The sequence below is a fragment of the Monopterus albus genome, unplaced genomic scaffold, assembly GCF_001952655.1.
Source record: "Monopterus albus unplaced genomic scaffold, M_albus_1.0 scaffold260.1, whole genome shotgun sequence".
Lineage (NCBI taxonomy): Eukaryota > Metazoa > Chordata > Actinopteri > Synbranchiformes > Synbranchidae > Monopterus > Monopterus albus.
In genome coordinates this window covers 472,733-491,845 of record NW_018128140.1, presented here as the reverse complement: position 1 = coordinate 491,845, position 19,113 = coordinate 472,733, and the positions used below count along the sequence as shown (strand labels likewise).

General features: G+C 41.6%; 1 protein-coding gene across 1 annotated transcript in view; it reads left to right on the top strand.

The window, feature by feature from the left end:
- The first annotated feature begins 2,172 nt into the window (after window positions 1-2,172).
- The window catches only part of vps37c (VPS37C subunit of ESCRT-I), a 29,538-nt gene continuing 12,597 nt past the window's right edge, over window positions 2,173-19,113 (top strand). The window contains exons 1-3 of the mRNA XM_020621533.1: window positions 2,173-2,869; window positions 3,269-3,378; window positions 14,035-14,206. Of these exons, the coding sequence (XP_020477189.1) occupies window positions 3,286-3,378; window positions 14,035-14,206 (265 nt within the window). The 5' untranslated portion in view covers window positions 2,173-2,869; window positions 3,269-3,285. The remainder of the gene's footprint in view (window positions 2,870-3,268; window positions 3,379-14,034; window positions 14,207-19,113) is intronic.

Here is a 19,113-nt window from a genome sequence, read left to right as displayed (position 1 = left end):
TAAAGACCTCATAGTGCCTTATCATCCCAACAGAGCACTTGGCTCTCAGAGTGCAGGTCTACTTGTGGTTCCTAGAGTTTATAGAAGTAGAATGGGAGGCAGAGCCTTTAGCTATCAAGCTCCTCTCCTGTGGAACCAGCTCCCAGTCTCAGTTCAGGAGGCAGACACCCTCTCTACCTTTTAAGATTAGATTCAAAACTTTCATTTTTGATGAAGCTTATAGTTAGGACTGGCTTGGGTGACCCTGAGCCTTCCCTTAGTTATGCTGTCATAGGCCTAGACTGCTGGGGGGTGCATGATGCTCTGAGTTTCTCTCCTCTCCTCTCCTCCCCATGCATCTATGTATATGCTACCATTACATGTCCTTCCTTATGTGTCCTCTCTCTCTCTCTCTCCCTGTACCTTTCTGCAGGTAGCCCTGGCTCTGGACCTCTACGTTTCTGATGAGCAGTCACTGGCCACATCATCCTGCCCAGTGTTTGATTGTTTGTTGTTGTTTTTGTTGTGTCTTATTGCTTTTCTTTTCTCTGTCCTGTATCCACTCACCTCAAGCGGTCGAGGCAGAAGGCCACCCACTAAGAGCCAAGATCTGTCAGAGGTTTCTTCCTTTAAAGTCAAATACCTGGGTGTCCACATCAGTGAGGACCTCAACTTCTATAGCTGCATCATTGAGAGCATCTTGACCAGCTGCATCACTGTCTGGTATGGCAGCACTACTGCTATGGACCGCAAGTGCCTGCAAAGAGTGGTAAAGACTGTTGAGAAGATCACCGGGACTCCACTGCCCTCTCTGCAGAGCATTTACCACCGCAGGGTGCGTAGGAAAGCTGCCTCCATCCTCAAAGATCCCACCCATCCCCAGCACGGACTGTTTGCCTCCCTACCCTCTGGCCGGAGGTTCAGAAGTGTGAAATGTAGGACCACTAGACAGAAAAACTCTTTCTTTCCCTCTGCCATCAGAGTCCTAAACAGCTGACAGGAATTTATTACCAGGAAATACGTGTTGTACTGTTTACATTCTCAGTTTGCACATGCATAATTGCACATTGACTGTTGACTGCTGCGCATGCTGCTCCCATGCAGCATACATTCTGTCTAGACCTTATTTTATTAGGTGTCCTGAGACAAGTTTTCTTGTGATTTGGCCCTATACAACCAAAGCTGAATTGAATGGAATTACTGTAATCTGTACTTCCATGCCTCTTCAGGGCAGAAAATATTAATATGTGAAAGAAAAATGTGTATAAGTGTAAATAAATATTCAAAACAGAAATTTTAAAAAATCCAGTCTGGGGAACAGAAATGGAAGCTACGTAATAATATTTATGAGAATCCACAGTCATGTATACAGTGTTAATTGCAGCCTCACTGTGCCAACAGAAGGACTAAATAAGAAACAACTTACACTAAGATTTGCAATATAAACCTTGTGACGATGGACTTTACTGCAGGGCTGAATGCTGTAAAGGACTACAGTACAGTGTATACTGGTGTTTCTTTAATTGTGGCCATGACTCCACACATTAACTATTGCAATACAATACAATAAAATGTCTCTGAATCTGATTTTGTGTTCCCATTTGTGAACTGTGGTCATTTTGACAGGACAGAAGTGTTAAAAGGTGTTTCCATGACAGGACTTGGGAAACCAACAAAATACCCTGCCCCGGACAAACATCACTTTATGTTAAGCATCTATTCCTAGTACAAAGTTTATAATAGCTAAAGAGATATTATTGATTGTGTTATTAAATAAAAGCAATAGGTACAGTAAATTAAATGACAGTATTTTGAATACTGAAGTAGGTCTAACTTGACTTTTATCCAGATGTCCTGCTTCCACAGTTGGTAATTGGAGATCACCCAAACGACTTAAAAAAGACAAGCGTTGTCTTCAACCTTGCATCCCAAAAATCGTTTTTATGAATAGCCTAACTGCTTTAAAACACTAATACATGATATATTAACAATTAATAAAGCCAACAATAAACGCTTATAATGCAGTTTTGAATGGTGCCTTATCAGAGAGTGGTACTATTGTTCCTTGTATTTGAGCCTAAAGATATTATCATTTCTTCGGTTGTAACAGTCTTCATGGCAGCTGTTGGAGCGACACCGGCAGCAGTAGATGGAATATAGCCGTAACATAATGTAGGGGTTTCCCTTGTATCAGCTGAGCACAGGACCCCACCATTACAATGCCATATAGGGGACAATAGATAGCAAACCGCCGCATTTTAAATAATTACAGCTACATATGGATGTGCGTGTTTAAAATGTTTATGATTATGAATCCGGAGGTCGTTTCCGTTCACCATCGGTGTTTTGGAATAAGTTTGATTTGTCCGACCCCCTCAACCACCCACCTAAACCAACGTGGATGATTCCTAAGATGGCGGCGGTTTCTGTAACTGAAGAGTGAAACTTTGTTATTTGTGGCTAATATTCTGCCGTTTTCTAATACCGCCTGTCTTCTTGAGTCGTTAGTTTATTAAAGCAAGCATTATCAGAATACCAAGACGTGTGGCGGCGGTCGTCAGGACCGATAGGGTTCATTCTGGGCGCTGTTTATGATCGCCAAATCGTTGGGCTGCTTTCGAAGTTGACGTAGGCTGACATTGCGATCATACCTACTGTTGTCTTCAGATCGTTTAACGAGGAACCCACAGGTGAGACCGGGCGTCGCCGAGTTGCTAACTAGCTTACCGGCCAAAGTGTGTCGAAAAAGTGTCGGCGGGTTTTCTTTGATCTGGGTTGAGTGAGGGCAGGTCGGAGATCCTGAGGACGTGTCACGTCAGTGGAAATAAAGAGGTGGTGTTGGATGTCACCACCGCTCTGTGTCACACTGATTTTGGTTTGCTAGCATCGTGTAAGTACAGCTCATTTTCAGCTGTTTTCTTTCTTCACCGTCAACAGTGTTCGTGTGAACAGCTTGTTCTGCTTTGTGGCCCAGAGTCACTTATCTCCATAGTATGTGTATATGACTTTAGTGCACTAGGTAGCTATTAGCCGACTGTCCACAAAATATTGCATTCTAAATGTGTTACTATCACTTGTGTTGGTGGGGTGGGGGTGGGGGGGGAGCACAGAACTATCATAAACCATATACTTGGTGGTTATATGATTTTATGAAAGGAGCAGTTGTAGGTGACATGGTTAGTTTTCTCTTGAGTTTTCAACAAATTAAAATACAGATAATTAGGCATCTGAATGCCCTTTATTCTGTTTGTTTTTAATTTTAATTTCCTGGTGTCTTTCTGACGGGCAGCCATCCTGGCAAATCAAATGGAGAAACTCCAGGAGCTGAGCCAATCAGAACTACAGGAGCTCCTGGACAATCCAGAAAGGGTGGAGTCTATGGCTCTGGAGTCAGATGAGGTAAAACATTATGCTACACTTTCCATTTGGCTTCCATGTTGGACTCTGTCCTTCAGAGAGGCTTAGCTCTCAGGTGAAAGGGTTCTGTGAGAAATCGAGGATTTGATTTAAAAGTCCTGAGACTGCAGGTTTATTGAGTCTCTGTGTGGTTAAACTCGCATGACACGAATCACATAAACTGAAATACAAATAAATACATTGTTGGTTAAATTTAAAACCCCAGCCTGTTTATTTAGATCCTCATTAGCTGCCTTATCACAACAGTAGTCTGTACCATGAAGTGAGATTAGCATGTTGGGGGCAACAGTGGTGCGGTGGGTAGAGCAGTCATCTCCCAATCAAAAGGTTCAAGGTTCGAATCTTTGTGCCTACAGTCCACATGTCGAAGACACTGAACCCCCCAAGTTGCCTGAGATGACGGCGTGTATGCACAGAGCTGCCTGGGGTTCTCGGCTCCAAATGAAATTTTGTTGTACATGTTACAATGCCGATAAAAAGCTTATTCTGCTGTCTTTGGGCTTAACTAAGGTTTTCTGGTTCCATGAAGCTGGCTCATTTTATATGACCACAGTAAGCTACATATGTTGCAGGTTTAACCTGCTCTGGAGCAGATTAATTTTGAATTAACAAATCAGAATCTGAAAATCTCAGCTTCTGAACAATCAGATCACTGGCATAGGTATTGTGTAGGGATGGGACGGGACAGTATATCAAAATTATATAAATATATATTCGCTGCAATTACTGCTGCAAATCTTTGTCTCTACCAGCTTTGCACATCTAGAGACTGCAATTTTTGCCCATTCTTCTTTGCAAAATAGTTCCATTTCAGTCAGATTGGATGGAGAGCATCTGTGCCACAGATTTAAGTCTTGCCACAGATTCTCAATAGGATTTAGGTCTGTACTTTGACTGGGCCATTCTAACACATGAATATGCTTTGATCTAAACCATTCCATTGTAGCTCTGGCTATATGTTTAGGGTCATTATCCTGCTGGAAGGTGAACCTCTGCCCTAGTCCCAAGTCTTTTGCAGCTTCTAACGGGTTTTCTTCCCTGTATTTTGCTCCATCCATCTTCCTATCAATTCTGACCAGTTTCCCTGTCTCTGCTGAAAAAAAGCATCCAAACAGCATGATGCTGCCACCGCCATGTTTCACGGTGGGGATGGTGTGTTCAGGTTGATGTGCAGTGTTAGGTTTCCGCCACGCATAGCATTTTGCATGTAGGCCAAAAAGTTCAATTTTGGTCTCATCTGACCAGAGCACCTTCTTCCACATGTTTGCTGTGTCCCCTACATGGCTTGTGGCAAACTGCAAACGGGACTTCTTATTGCTTTCTTTCAACAATAGCTTTCTTCTTGCCACTCTTCCATAAAAGCCAGATTTGTGGAGTACACGACTAATGGTCGTCCTGTGGACACCTACATGGCTTGTGGCAAACTGCAAATGGGACTTCTTATTGCAAGATGGCCATGTCTTGGTAGGTTTGCAGTTGTGCCATATGCTTTCTGTTTTCAGATGATGGATTGAACAGTGTTCTGTGAGATGTTGGGACATGTTTTTAATAACTTAACCCCGCTTTAAACTTCTCAACAACTTTATCCCTGATCTGTCTGGTGTGTTCCTTAGTCTTCATGATGCTGTTTGTTCACTAATGTTCTCTTTACTTACTCAGCTGTATTTATACTGACATTGATGTACACACAGGTGGACTCTATTTACTAATTAGGTGAATTCTGAAGGCAGTTGGTTGCACTGGATTTTATTTAGGGGTATCAGAGTAAAGGGGGCTGAGAGTATTTTTGAGCATTTTCTTAACACCAGATGAATAAAAATATCCTCTACTACTTTTTTTTGGCAGTTTGACCTCTTTTGTAGCCAAGCGAAGTTATTTCTTTTTAATGATACACCATACCTCCAAATGTTTGGAACTGCAGTGGGAACTAAAATGGCTCCCAGTTTTGCTTGTCTCTTTGTTGGTTACTTGGAAGAACAAATGTACCAACCACAAAATAATTAGTTTGTTCCTTTTATTGTGTTTTAGAAATGATATGTTTATGATGCGTTTTTACTTTGGAAAGGTTCAAACTCCATTTTACTAGAGTTTTTAAATGGCAATTTTACAGTCTTAAAATTCACACTTAATTATATTCCGCCGATGACACCGCAGTGATAGGTCGCATCACTGGCAGGGATGAAGCAGCCTACAGGAGGGAGGTGGCCAGTCTGGTGTCATGGTGCGAGGACAGTAATCTCAGCCTCAATGTGGACAAGATGAAGGAGATGATAGTGGACATGAGGAAGGAGAGGAGATCTCATCAGCAACTGTTCATCTGGGAGCTTGAAGTGGAGAGCGCTCCAGCTTCAAATACCTGGGCGTCCACATGAGTGAGGATCTCACTTGGACACTTAACACCACACAGGTGGTCCAGAAGGCCAACAGCGACTGTACTTCCTGAGGAGGCTGAGGAGGTTTGGCATGTTGCCTAGGATCCTTTGCAACTTCTACAGCTGCATCATTGAGAGCATCTTGACCAGCTGCATCACTGTCTGGTATGGCAGCACTACTGCTATGGACCGCAAGCGCCTGCAGAGAGTGGTAAAGACTGCAGAGAAGATCACCAGGACTCCACTGGCCTCTCTGCAGAGCATCTACCACCGCAGAGTCTGCAGGAAAGCTGCCTCCATCCTCAAGGACCCCACCCATCCCCAGCATGTACTGTTCACACCTCTACCCTCAGGCTGGAGGTAAAGAAGTGTGAAATGCAGGACCACTAGACTGAAAATTTTATTTTCTTTCCAACTGCCATCAGATGCCTAAACAGCTGACAGGAGTTTACAATCAGGACTTACTTCATGTAATTCCACCTGTACTGTTTACATGCTTGGTTGCACATGCGGCTCCAATGTAGCATACATTATCTCTTGTGTTCCTATTATATTTTTATTATATTTCTTTTCACTTGCTGTTTAAAGTGCCTTTAGATTTTGTGCTACTTTTTATCTACTTTATATTTCACTTGTGTTGTTTGGCATTCAGTGTGGACGGCAAAATAAGAATTTCATTGTACAGGGAAACACGTTTCCTTACTGTGCATATGACAATAAATACTTTAAACCTTGAACCTTGAACTTAGAAGTAATGAATAGGCTAGGGACATTGCAGTAGTAACAGGTGAGGGACATATGGATTAGAAGAAACAGATTCTGACTGACATCATGTTGGTAAGCTCAAAGAGAGACCGTAGAGGACAAACGGACAATCGACAGGCGGCAGGTGCATCATTTTGTCTCAAAGCACATCGAGGCCACTTATGTGAATAATATAAGGGCTTAATTGTTCTTGCAGCAAGGGAGCACTCAATACATACAGTATGGTTGTATGAAGGAAATGCTCAGAGAAGCAGTCTCTCTGAGGGTCATTTATACAGTCACACTTAACAGTCATGGCAAGTTCTGCGTTGTCGTTGGCTCCTGGAACAGATATGTCTGTATCTCTGCAGTTTGACTGCTTATGAGAACTGAGTTGGTGTAAGCACACAGCAAAATACAGTCAGTAAAATACATAAGGTATCTATTCTAGATCTACTGTTTACTCTGCAAGTACAGAATGTATAATAATTGTACTGTGAGTCCCTTGATAAACATTTTTCCAAAACCTACCAAAAACATCTTCACTACGGGTGCAAGGAGGCTTCAACAAAGAGTCTGATAGCTAATATTTGAAGACAGCACATCACTACAGCTGATTCGCTAGAGGAGGGGGGGGACACTAAAGCTTGATTTATGGTTCCACACAAAGGCTATGTGCCTTAGACTAATGCAAGCAGACTACGCCGTTGTGAGCATTTATACTTGATGTGCCGGTGTGTCTGTGTTGCCCTGCAATTATACCACCAAAATGCTAGTTTGCAGTGGTTCTTCACCACTTATAAACATTGGTGACTGAAACTTGATGGACCATGTTGGAGTTAAAACTAATAAATGTTGAACACCAGTTACTTTTACTGAAATTACTGCAACACAGATAAAAGAGAGGATGGAGGAGATAGTCTGTGCGACCATTGAACCAACTGAAGCATAGTGATTGCAGATTTTCTGTGCTTGTCTGGCCACTGAGAGACATGAATGAGGAAATGCAATGCAACCAGTAATCTGCTGTCAGTATTTCTCCTGTTGCTGCTAGTCATGACACACTGTACAGAGTAGTGCTGCCAGAGCTTGATTAGCCTTGCTCATATACAGTAAATATATTACGGCCTCGTTTCAGCTGATTCTGCCCACAGAATGTGATATCTTATTTGTGCCAAGTTATGTTGTTGTCTTTGTATTCACACAAGTGCACTGAACAGACTTCAGACCGTGGACCTCATAGGGCTGACCAAATTATTGATATGCCAGAAATCCATTTCATTGTTCGGGAGTTTGGTCTTTGGTTGTTCAGGTGATTAATCATGAGTTAACAGTATAGAGAAATATCCCGTCAGCTGTTTTGATTAGCTTGGCAAAGCTGTCAAACACCAAGCACCCAAATATTCATCGAAACACTGGAGACTGACAGGTCATTCCTGTTGCCAGCTTACATTTCATTTTGAGATCAAATCACCTCTTATTTTTCAGTGCATATAACTCACTGTTGTTTTTACATTCTTTCTGATATGTTGCCTTTTTATATTAATATGACTTAGGTGTTCTGCAAAAAACACTTAGGCGCCTTAGCCTTTCTGTGTTATGAAAAATTGTTGTTAGAAAAATATTCGAAGTGTGATTCGAAGTTCCCAGATCAATAAGTAATAAGTAAAACATTGAAAGAGAATCAAATTCTTTATTGGCTAAGTATGATAACACACACACAAGGAATCTGACTGATACAGAGGCTCTCAATGTATTTTTTAAGGCAAAAAGAAATAAAAAATAAAATCGAACTTTGTGTATTCAAATAGGAAAAATGTGCAGTTAAGAATTGTGCAATCAGTAGGAGAAAGAATGGGAGAAATAGGACAAATAAGAAAGAAGGAGAAAAAGAAACACAATGTGTATATATAGTGCCTTGCAAAAGCATTCATACCCCTTGAATTTTTCCACATTTTGTCACATTACAACCACAAACTTAAATGTATTTTATTGGGATTTTATGTGATAGACCAACACAAAATATTGCATCATTGTGAAGTGGAAGGAAAATGATACATGGTGTTCAAGGTTTTTTACAAATAAAAATCTGAAAAGTGTGGTGTGCATATATATTCAGCCCCCGTTACTCTCATATCCCTAAATAAAATCCAGTGCAATCAACTGCCTTGAAGAAGTCACCTAATTAATAGAGTCCACCTGTGTGTAATTCAGTCTCAGTATAAATACATCTGTTCTGTGATGGCCTCAAAGGTTTGTTAGAGAACATTAGTGAACAAACAGCATCATGAAGACTAAGGAACACACCAGACAGATCAGGGATAAAGTTGTGGGGAAGTTTAAAGCAGGATTAGGTTATAAAAACATATCCCAAGCTTTGAACATCTCACGGAGCACAAGAAGAAAGCTATTGTTGAAAGAAAGCAATAAGAAGTCCTGTTTGCAGTTTGCTACAAGCCATGTAGGGGACACAGCAAACATGTGGAAGAAGGTGTTGAACTTTTTGGCCTACATGCAAAATGCTATGTGTGGCGGAAACCTAACACTGCACATCAACCTGAACACACCATCCCCACCGTGAAACATGGCGGTGGCAGCATCATGCTGTTTGGATGCTTTTTTTCAGCAGAGACAGGGAAGCTGGCAGAGTTGATGGAAAGATGGATGGAGCTAAATACAGGGCAATCCTGGAAGAAAACCCGTTAGAAGCTGCAAAAGGCTTAGGACTGGGACAGAGGTTCACCTACTAGCAGGACAACAACCCTAAACATACAGCTAGAGCTACAATGGAATGGTTTAGGTCAAAGCGTATTCATGTGTTAGAATGTCCCAGTCAAAGTCCAGACCTAAATCCTATTGAGAATCTGTGGCAAGACTTGAAAATTGCTGTTCACAGACACTCTCCATCCAATCTGACTGAACTGGAGCTATTTTGCAAAGAAGATTGGGCAAAAACTGCAGTGTCTAAATGTGCAAAACTGGTAGAGACTTACCCCAAAAGACTTGCAGCTGTAATTGCAGCAAAAGGTGGTTGTGTGTGTGTGTGTGTGTGTGTGTGTGTACGTACACAGACACACACACACACACAATGGTTATATTTACAGTTTATTGCACTGTGTCATACAGCATGGGTTAACTGTTAATGAGAGTGACGGCCCGGGGAAAGAAACTGTCCTTGTGTGTGGTTGTTTTGGCGTACAGTGACCTGTAGCGCTGTCCAGAGGAGAGAAGTTCAAACTGTTTGTGTCCAGGGTGTGAGGGGTCTGCAGAAATCTTTGACACCTCCTTCCTACTGTTGTAACTTTGACAACAAGCTACACCAATTTTCATCAAAACAAGCCGTTTTTCACGCTGAACAAATTGGTCTCTACAGTATGTGCAGTTGGCTGTGGGACCAGTGAGCAGGGAGTCATTTTGAGGACAGCTTGTTTTGGTGAAAAATAGGTTGTAGCTTGTCTGCTTGACTGTATTTTGGAAAAGGAAAATTGTTGCAATCACAAATTCTTTGGTATTCTCATGTTTATTTTGTTTGCATTGGAACAACACATAGCAGAAAAAAGCCAAATCTGATAGATTCCACACAGAACTCCAAAAAATGGACTGGACAGGATTATTGGCACCTTGAACTTAACATTCAGTAGAACACCGTTTGGACAAAATAAGTGAAATCAGTCACTTCCTGTAACCATCAGTGATTTCTTCCACCTCTCTACTAGAATTTTGGGCCACTCTTCTTTTGCAAACTGCTCCAGGTCCCAACTGCTGCTTTGAGATTTCTCCACAGGTGTTCTATGGGATTTAGATCTGGACTCATTGTTGGCCACTTCAGAACTCTCCAGCACATTGTCTGAAACCATTCCTGGTGTTTTTTGAGGTCTGCTTTGGGTCATTTTCCTGCTGTAAGACCCATGACCTCTGACAGAGACCCAACTTTCTGAATTTGTTGGTATCTTCCAGCTTCTGACTGACTGAACACACCTGAGCCAGGTAATCAGCAGCAGGTCAGGCAGGGATAGTTGGAAAACAAGCAGGACAGCGGCCCTTGAGAGGGTCTACAGTGTCCGGGACCATGTGGTTAATGTGATTGAGGACCAGTTTCTCTAAGCACTTCATGGCGACTGATGTGAGCGCCACTGGCCTAAAGTCATTCAGGATGGATGTGTCTGATATCTTAGGGACCGGTATAATAATGGATTCTTTTAAAATGTGAGGGACTACTGCTTGAGTTAAAGACAGGTTGAAGATGTCTGCATACACACTAGCTAGTTGATCCCCGCAGGCTTTCAAAACTCTAGGGACACACACCATCTGGTCCTGCAGCCTTATGGGGATTCACCTTATGGGCCTTCAGGACCTGTGTGTCACCTGAAAAGCAGTGCTCCCTGGGATGCAGGGGGATTTTGAGGGGGTTACCTGTGTTCAGGCTGTCAAACCTGCACGCGCGCACACGCACACACACACACACACACACACACACACACACACACTAGGGCTCCAAAATTATCACCACTGTTTTTACTGGACATTTTAAGAGTCCAAAGAGTCAGGTAATAACATCAGCCATATCGTTAGTGATATATGATTCAGAAACTGAACATCAGTACCTTAGACCTGGTCACATTTCTGGTTGAGGTTTGTCCCTGTTCAAAAGAACGCTGCTACAGGACAACCCAGAGTATTTTGAATGTTACATAATCTTTGGGAAGTGCAGTGCCAAAACACCAAATACCCTTTAACATAAAAATGTCAAAACATTAACCTTAGTTGATAAATGCAGTACATTTTTATTACCCACACAGTCTGAATATCAAGAAAACAGTGAAAACAGAAAAGGGGGCCAAACCTTTTGAATTTAATATCCATGAATACTTTGTGTTGCCACAATGATAAACAACCTGGTCTTGTTTTCATCATGTTGTTCACCATTTCTGCCATAATAATTGATAATAATTTAGCTGTGGATGCTTATAATTGAGTCCACTCAGACAAACAATACGACTCTACAGACAACCAGTCAGACAGGTTTTAAACATAAAGAGAAAACAAATCTCAGTTATTACCATGTCATGGATTCAATAATAATAAAACAAAAACAACTACAGAACCTTGCTTTGCTTATTGCAACCACAGTGGTGTTAAAGTCTGTCACTGGGGGCCACAGTAAGAGAACAGATGCCATCATATGATCTCTGTTTGACTGCTGGTTCACACTCAAGATACACTACACCTGAGACAGATTCTTACTGAGGCCCTGTGAGTAATTATAGCTTTTAAATATTCCATAAGCTAAAAATAAGCAACTTCTTCACTTTAGGATTCTCTGGGGAACAATCTCTGATGCGATGTTATGAAATACAAATGAACTGCCGATAAAAACCATGTGTTCCTGCTCAGCAGTTGTGTATAGGATATACTGCCCTCCTTTCAATCACACAACCACTAACTGCTACAGCACAATGACCACATATGGTCATGGCCAAAAATATCGGTACCTCTGTGTTTCTGTCAGAACACGCACCATGATTCCCCAAAAAACTTGTTGTAACCACTAATTCTTTGGTCTTTTCATATTTATTTCTTTTTTTGCATTGAAACAACACAAAGCAAAGGAGCATCACATGCTTGATGATTTTGAAAAGGTGTCAATAATTCTGTCCAGACCATTTTTGGAGTTCTGTGTGGAATGTACAGTGGACACAGGAACAGCCAGATCTCTGGAGATGGACTTGTAGCCTTGAGACTGTCCATGTTTTTCCACTGTTGTGGTTCTCAAATCGTCAGATAATTTTTTGCTCTTCTTTTTTTTCCTCCATACTCAGTGTGGTCCACATGACCCAAAGGTTGAGTCAACCTTTCTCCATTTTAACTGGTTGTAAGTGTAATTTCTATACTGCCAGCACCTGTTGATTGCTACAGGCGAGTTTCATTACAAAGTAAAGGAGCATCACATGCTTGAAATACAACTATTTCTGATGATTTTGATGAAAAGGTGTCAATTCTGTCCAGACCATTTTTGGAGTTCTGTGTGGAATGTATCAGATTTGGCTTTTTGCTCTCTGCTTTTTGTGTCGTTCCAATGGAAGCAAAAGAAGTAAACATGAGAACAGCAAAGAATTAGTGATTACAACAGTTTTCTAGGAGAAGTGGTGCGTTAGCTGACAGAAATGCAGGGGTGCCAATATTTTTGGCCATGACTGTAACTTTCATAATATATTATAAGTGTAAATGAATGACCAACAGTATTCAATTTGAGCCCCCTTCAATGGATCCCTTGTTTTATTTTTTAGGAGAGACATGTTAACAGTAGTAGAGTATTTTAGAGGTTGGGACCAATTTGGTTTCATTTCAGTGTCTTCAAGATACAGTTCGTCTCACCAATGACAGGAATCTTGTGACATTTTGAAACACTTAATAAGCTGAATTTCCTACATACAGTACTTGTGTCACAATATTGGCACTATAGTTTGAAGACACTTCCTGACATTATCACACTACAGAAACTCCTCCAATTCACTCGTGTCACTGAGGATTTAAGCTGGGAGAGCATATTAGGTGCTACTGGAATGCTAAAATGTTTAACTTTATAACTGCTTTATAGCCAGTGTCAATACTAAAGTGCTCAGATGTAGGTAAGAGAATCAAAACATAAACATAATTAGATTGATTTATTGATGATTATTCCAAAGTGTAATACAACTGTAGAGATAGAAATGCAGGGGTGCCACTATTTTTGGCCATGACTATAGTTAATGTTCTTAAATGTTTTCATTAGTACCGATTGTTAAACTGTTTTGTTTCATCTATCAATGCTGATACACTGGTGGTAGAATTGGTGCTAAGATATTTGATTTCTTCCATTTTACTGGTAAGTAAATTTGAATATTGTCATCTTAAAAATGGAAGGAGACACCATAATGGATGACCATGGAAGCAAATACAGTGAAAATAAAACTGGACCCAAAATCGAACCCTTGGAGAGTCCCCTAGTTGTTCCATTTTTTGTGTTTCAATGAGAATAGCTAATGGGTTACATAATGGCTTGGGTAGATAAGATGAGAAAGATAACATTGGTTGTTAGTTACAGTAACAGATATAAAAGTTGATAACCGGAGTTGACTTAACTATTTTGGATTTTCTAACCTAAGATAAGATAGGATTCCTAAAGCTAGCTCTTAGCATTAGATTTAACATAGGAGGTTTCTGTAATATGGCTGCAGGTCCACATATTTTTATTAACCCCCAGGTACTGGACCAACAAGAATTTGAAAGCAAAAAACAAGAAAAAGGTCTGCACAGAATATTAAGCTCCCGGCAGTTTATTTCAGCAGTAGCAGCAGCATTTTGATCTATTCAAGATCTTTGTCATCTTGTATATGGACTTTTTTTCCTGTTTCCTAATCTCCAACCCTACAACCCACAGAATAATATTTGCAGAGAAGTATAAAATAATGCCTTTGCATTTAGTGGCATCAACAAAATGTTGAAAATGTAATTGTCTGATGCCTGTCTTTGTCCATATCAGATCCAGAACATCCAGCTGGAGAGAGAGATGGCGTTAGCATCAAATCGCAGTTTGGCTGAGCAAAACCTGGATGTGAAGCCTCGTCTGGAATCACAGAAAGAAGTGCTGGTGGAGAAATTTTCTCAGCTAGTGGCTGTCAGAGAAGCCTACAGACAACACTGCTCCCTGAGAGGTATGGGGAGGGGAGGGGGGGCAGGTCAAAGGGTGGATGAATAAATGGAGTGAAGGATTAAGCATTCTCAGACTTTTATCTGGTGACTTGAGCTGTGATTGTGTTTGACTATCAAATAGCTGGAAGCAGACTTTAGAAATGAGAAACTGAATCAGTTTTATTGGCCAGGTATGAGGGCTGGGTGGTTAATCGAATTTTATTTTTCAATTATGATTTGTGCATCCAATCATTATGAAAACAAAATAATCAAGATAAAAAAACTGTGTTTTGCAATCATGCACTTGTTTTAAATTCAGCGCACCCCTTCAGCGCTCCAAAGTGCGAGCATGTTTTCCTCACAATTGGGTCAAGTGAAACATTACTCAGTAGTATGTGTGCAATAAAACCTCTATGAATAAAAAGTCACTGCACTGCTGTTATGGCCTGTGTTTCCTGGGCTGTTTTTGCAGACACTGGCATTCACCAATGTTTTCTTATCTGGGATTTGTTCTTTGGTAGGAACAGAATCTAGGCACACTCAAGAGCACACTTACACACATTTGCGCGCTGACGTGTGTGAAATAACTAGTTATTTACTTTTCTTCAGATCTACAGTTATATTCTAAGATTTAAGTTACTGCAACAGTTTTGTCATTATTAGTATTTCTTTAATATTTTTTCAAAAATTTTACAAAGCATTATGGTATTTTAAAATGAATGGAGGCCCTGGGGAAGACCCAGGACACGCTGGAGGGACTATGTCTCTCGGCTGGCCTGGGAACGCCTCAGCATTCCCCCGGAGGAGCTGGAGGAAGTGTCTGAAGAGAGGGAAGTCTGGGCATCTTTGCTTAGACTGCTGCCCCCGCAATCCGGTCCCGGATAAGCAGAGGAAAATGGATGGATGGATGGATGGAAACCCTATACCACCACAGGCTAATGCCAAGCTAGCACTGGAGGAGCTGTACTGCACCATTAACAGTCAGTTGAATGCCTATCCAGAGGAGCCTGTGATCATGGTAGGAGACTTAAGTCATGTGGAGCTAAAAGCAGTGTTGCCCCGATTTCACAAGTACATTAGCTTTCCTACTAGAGACAATAATATTTTGGACCAAGTTTCTATTTGCATACAAGCATACAAAGCTGTTTAAGGAGAGTGCTGATCCGGAGGAATACACATCATCTGTCTTGGCGTATATATACTTTTGTACAGATAATTTTATACCCACAAAAACCATCAAGGTTTATCCAAATCAGAAACCATGGTGGGACAATACTGTGCAGACTCTGCTTAAGGCCCAAGATGCTGCCTATAGGTCAGGTGACAGGCTGGCTTATAGTAAAGCCCAGAAAGAGCTGAAAAAGGGCATTCAGCTGGCTAAACACCAGTACAAGCAGCACATCAGGGAGCACATTGACACTAACAATTCTCAGAATATGTGGAGAGGCATTAAGACAATAAGGGTGGCAACCAGCAGGTCAGCCAGTTCAGCCTCTTCCTGACACCCCGAACCATTTCTTTGCATGCTCTGAAACACCAGGCAGCAGAGAGACAACCCATCGCTGGAGCAACAGCTTCTTAACCTCCAATGTCATCAGGTAAAATCTGCACTGAGGAAAATAAACATCAATAAGGCTGCTGGACTGGACAGGGTGTGTGGTTGGACACTCAAGTCGTGTCCAGACCAATTGGCAGAGGTTTTCTTGGATATTTTCAATCTGTCCCTACATCATGCCACAGTCCCTGCCTGCCTCAAATCATCTATTATTGTTCCTGTGCCCAAGAAATCAGCTGTCACCTGCCTTAACCATTACCGCCCTGTTGCATTGACCCCCAGTAATCATAAAGTGCTTTGAGAGGATCACCTTGAAGCACATTATTGACAAGGTTCCTGTTGGTTTGGACAGCCATCCGTTTGCCTATAGGAGTAACAGATCCACTGAAGACCAAAGTCTTCATTGCACTTCATACAACCCTGTCCCATCTGGAGCATCGCAACACATATGTTAGGATGCTATTCATCGATTTCATTTAACACAGTAATCCCTTATAAACTGGTTCAGAAGCGCCACAGTTTGGGACTGTCCACATCACTGTGCTCCTGGATCCAGGACTTTCTGACCAATAGGTCTCAGGTGGTCAGAATAGGCAGACATTTATCAGCTAAACTGGTTATGAACACAGGTACGCTGCAGGGTTGTGTGCTCAGCCCCATCCTTTATATCTTGTTCACACACAACTGCACTGCCATCCACACTTCAAATCTCGTTGTGAAGTTTGCAAATGATACCACCATAGTGGGTCTCTTATCAGACAATGACGAGACTCACTACAGAGAGGAGTTCCAGCACCTGACTGAGTGGTGTTCAGAGAGCAACCTGGCCCTGAACACTAGCAAAACTAAGGAGGTCATTGTGGACTACAGGAGATCCAGGAAGATTGCTCATGCTCCCCTCCTCATACATGGGGAGAAAGTAGAGCAAGATGAGAACATCAAGTTCCTGGGTATCCACATTACCATTGACCTTACATGGACACTGAACACCTCTCACCTGGTAAAGAAGGCCCAGCAAAGGCTTTTTTCCCTTAGGAGGCTCGAACTCAAACCTCCAGAGTAAGGAGAGCTTTTTCCCCAGGGCCGTGAACATTTTTTCTAAGATGGCGCTGACAACTATGGCTTCCTTGGTTAAGCGTGCTCTCCTGTGTTTGTTTTTCCTTGTTTTATCAGTCTTTTGCAACCCATCTCGGATTACTTTTACACGAGAAGAACTGTTAAACATCGGACAACTCGCACCAAACTACCTTTGTCCAATTTTTGTGAATGAAAAATGCTGTGTGGACATTCTGATCGGAGGTGCAGCTGTGCTTTATGGGACCTGGAGAAAACTCCAGCGAGGAAAGAGAGTGGGGGCTCTGGTTAAGCTACACCAGAGAGGGACCCATAAACCACTCCCATCTATCCACCTAGTGAATGTCCGCTCTCTAGCAAACAAGATGGATGAACTTCTTCTCGTTAACAGGACTAACTATGACTTTGCATGCTCTGCTGCTTTATGCTTCACGGAGATTTGGCTCAGTGACTCCATCATGGACAGCGCAGTCCAAATTCCGGGCTTCCAGGTTTACAGAGCTGATCGGTCTACAGTGTCCTCCCAGGGAAGTGTAAGCTCAACATAATACATTGTCCACTGTGGTTCTGACCACAACACAAGGTCTGCTCTGAGGTTAACACTGACTATCTCCTCAGGATTTATGAGCAGATTCCTTAAATCTTCTTTCATTTGCCAATCTCTCCCTGCCTTTAGCTCATCTGCATCCTGCCTTTTTAAAATGAAATGCTTCATGCCTTTTTCACCCTCACAAACAAAATAAAATCCCCTCTTGTTTCTTCTTTACTTCCATCGAGTTTACTTCTAAGCACCTACTTTCAGTGGCTACTGTTATACATTTCAGTAGTTGATTGTCTCCATGTGTGTCATCCTTGAGCCAGGGTTGTTTTACAGGTGTAATTATGTCCCAATCCTCCTGAAAAGAAGTCTCTTAAGGTGCGTAACAGTCCTGGGTCATTGATGACAAAATCTGCAGTCATCCAGTTTAGGCTTGTACCCTTGCCCTTTATGCACTGAAATCCCTGCAGATTCCTCGAATCTTTTAATTATGTTATGCACCGTAGAGGGTGACACATCCATATCCCTTCCTATCTTTCTCTGAGGAACATTTTTTTTTAACATTGAACCGCAAAGCCTGTGGTCACAACAGTGAAGAGATGGACTGATCAGGCTAAGTCAGAACTACAGTGCTGCTTTGAAAACTGGCAATCCTCAGCCCATCTTTGCACCTGCCTTTCCTGGACGCCACTTCTGTACCAAATCATGATTGCACTCACCTGTTGACATCACCTGTTTCAAATGGAATCATCATTTCATTGTTTTACCTAAATACTAACCCTTAAATGCAACTATTCCAACTTTTTGGAATGTGTCAATTGAAAGCATCAATTGAAATGAGTGTGTAGTTTTAACAGAGAATAACATTGATGAGGTCTCACATCAAATAATGTGCTGAGGACACAGAAAATTTACAAAAAAAACTAATTTCAGTTTTAATTTTGAATTTGCATACCATCCCAACTTTTTCTAATTTGGGGTTGTACAAATGAGTAAAAGTTTACTGGCCATGTCTGTCCTGTTGGGTTGCAGAACCAAACCAGACAGTAATGGAAGTGCAGAGAACAAACTCAATGATTCCAAAGTACAACTATCAGCAGTTCCTGGGGAAGGTTGAATTTCCTGAAATGGTGCAGGAAGTGCATTCTTGATGATTGTGCTGATGTTGGACATTCACTTCAGGTTTTGGCAGATTATGGAGTCCAAAAACCTGTGGGTTTCTACTGTTGATACAGTGCTGCTGAGTATAGTGAAGGGGGTTAAAGTGAGGGGGCACTTCCTGAAGTTCACTGTCATCGCCACTGTTTTGAACGTGTTCAGCTCCAGATTGTTGTGACCACACCACAAGGCCGGTTGTTCAACTTCCTGTCTGTACACAGACTTGTCACATCCTGGATGAGACTGTTGTGCCATCTGCAAATTTCAGAGGGGTCCCCCTGAGGTACAGTCATTGCTGTAAAGGGAGGAGAGCAGTGGGGAGAACTCATTATATATAATATCATCCAACTATGAGTGTGTTCACATTACAAAGACAGTTCTTAATTACACCTTCATTAGATCAGGGACAGAGGATTTGGTAACACTCTACAGTATAACACAGCCCACGAGTTGGTTATTTCATTACATGAATCAAATACCAATAATACTGGCCTGTACTAACTGGTTAGTTCAAATGCATGTAAGTACATTCAATTATATACATCACATTTTTCAGATGGATTTCAAAAATCAAGAGTTGATTTATATTCTTTAAGCTTCAAGGA